The sequence below is a fragment of the Habropoda laboriosa genome, unplaced genomic scaffold (genome assembly GCF_001263275.1).
Source record: "Habropoda laboriosa isolate 0110345459 unplaced genomic scaffold, ASM126327v1 scaffold2, whole genome shotgun sequence".
NCBI lineage: Eukaryota > Metazoa > Arthropoda > Insecta > Hymenoptera > Apidae > Habropoda > Habropoda laboriosa.
Window position 1 is genome coordinate 4041591 of NW_017100190.1, and position 2354 is coordinate 4043944.

The 2354-nt window shown below is 26.0% G+C and overlaps 1 protein-coding gene across 1 annotated transcript in view; it reads right to left on the minus strand.

Annotated features, from left to right (window-relative positions):
- Positions 1-1424, minus strand: part of LOC108580041 (phosphoglucomutase-2) — a 2738-nt gene extending 1314 nt beyond the window's left edge. Inside the window, exons 1-4 of the mRNA XM_017943698.1 lie at positions 1345-1424; positions 1085-1191; positions 734-990; positions 153-615 (exon numbers count right to left, since the gene is read on the minus strand). Coding sequence (XP_017799187.1) covers positions 153-615; positions 734-990; positions 1085-1191; positions 1345-1360 — 843 coding nt within the window. The 5' untranslated portion in view covers positions 1361-1424. The remainder of the gene's footprint in view (positions 1-152; positions 616-733; positions 991-1084; positions 1192-1344) is intronic.
- Between the last annotated feature and the right edge of the window lie 930 nt (positions 1425-2354).

Below are 2354 nucleotides of genomic sequence, written 5' to 3' on the forward strand. Positions count from 1 at the left end.
GTAAGATAAAACAAAAACCTACCCAATATCAAAAATTATTTTGAACATTTGCTTATTCACAATAATTTATTAATATTCTACAATAAAATTAAATTTTGAAAATTGTGAAATAAGTTTACACATAACAAATAGTAAGGTAATTACAGTAATACCTTCAAATTTGCAGCATTAAAGGCTGCAGTCATATATTCATATCCAACACCATGCATAGGAGTGTAAGTAAATTTTAAAATTGTATTTTTATTTACTTCTGGATACAAAACAGTTTCTTTAAGATCATTAAAGTAAGATTGCATAATATTATTCCATGGATCTACGTATAAAGAACTGTTATAGACTTTTGTTACATCCCATGAGGATTCAGTGGGTTCAAGATTTTTAAGTATGTATTTTTGGATATTATTATCATGTGGTGATATTATTTGTGCACCATTTTCCCAATAAACTTTATAACCATTATCATTTTTAGGATTGTGAGATGCTGTAATCATTATTCCAGCTGCACACTTATATTTTAATATACCATAAGGTATAAAAGGAGTTGGAACAACTTTTGAAAAAAGATATACTTTTATATTCTTTGCCACAAAAATTGCAGCAGTCAATTCTGCAAATCTAAAGTGATATTGTTAAAACCTTATAGCATTAATCACATATAAATACAGACATGTACAATATAAATTATGTAAATTTTATAATGATTAAAATTTGTAAATTAAATCTTTTTATCAACCTTTTACTGCAATGACGTCCATCATATCCTATTATAATGCCTTTCTCAGCAATATCAACTATAGCATCAGATAAGTACATTGATAAACCTTGACCAGTCTGAATTATAACTAAATCATTCATTTGGCTAAATCCTGGACCCATACAACCTCTTAGACCAGCTGTACCAAATTCAAGCCTTTTTAAGAATAAATTAGATAAAATTTTGTTATTATTGTTACAGATAAGCTCTCGAATTTTATGTTCAGCATTTTGGTCCTAAAATGTATCAAGTATAATTTACAATCAACATAAATATTTGAAATGTAATATAAAACATGAATTGTATTTATAATATTGTTAACATAAAAACCTTATTCCACTTTAACCATTCATTGATTTTATTATCCAAATCAATACATCCAGTATCAATAGAATGTTTTGCAGCCATGTTACAAATATTTTTCAGTATAAGGTAACCTAAGACATAATAAATAATTATAAATAAAACCTCTAATATACTATACAAATTAATTACATTTTAAATGATTAATAGTACGTAATAAAAAGATTAAAAAAAGTTACAAAAAATGATATATTTTTATAATATGAATACAACGCGGCTGAACTTACGATCACAAACGATCATCAATGATCGGCAATAATCGACTGATTATCAACATATATCGCATGAGTATTTTGCTGTGGTTGAGTTTAAACAGAAGCAGAAAGAAGCTATGATAACTAAAATAGTTTACAAACACATCCAAAAAAGCATTAATATTTAAAAATTATTAATACATGTTTTAAAGAGAAGTATATGTAATTATCAAATATCAAGAAAACTACAATGTAGTCGATAAATTCATTTAATCTAATTGATAATTAAAATATTCACAGGTAGAATAAAGTATTCTTTAGATAATAAGTGAATTGATATTATAATATATGCCCAAAACTCGTGAAATGGAACCTTCATAAAGATAATCTGAATGGTGGGTTAGAGAGGACAAATTCCATAGATGCAACTAACCTATTATCACCACATCATACCAGTAACGTAAGTCAGTTCGTCCTTCCCATCTGAATTTTCGTTAAAATTCAGTTCTGTGGTCATTTTGAATTTGATTTACGAATGAAATATATAAAATGATTATTTACAATTCGTAAAGTCATTTTTGTGTTGTAAATAGTGATTTTTTTCATACATGTAGGGTGCGTGCAAGAAGTCTTTTCAGGTTGTGTTTTCACTTGAAGCAGAACATACTTACATATGCGATAGTTTATACAAACGGCTAAAATTTTTATCTTTATTCATGCTCTCTTTAGTATGCAATTATTAGTAATTTAACTGGCGATCAATGATGAAAAATATTATTAATATTAAAATGTAATTCTATAAGAAAAAAGTTATATTGTAATTCATTATATAAATTGATATAATTATTAGTAGATTTGTATTATTCTTTTAGTGTGAATGAAATTCAAGGAATATACATTTTGTTTTGATTCTTGAAAAGCAAAACAATGATTAAAACTGTCCAAAGATTACTCTGGCATAAATGTAAGGCCTATCATACAGCAGAAGTGAAAATGTATAGACTTTTTATTAAAGTATTATGAACTTTGTGAATAATAGGTAA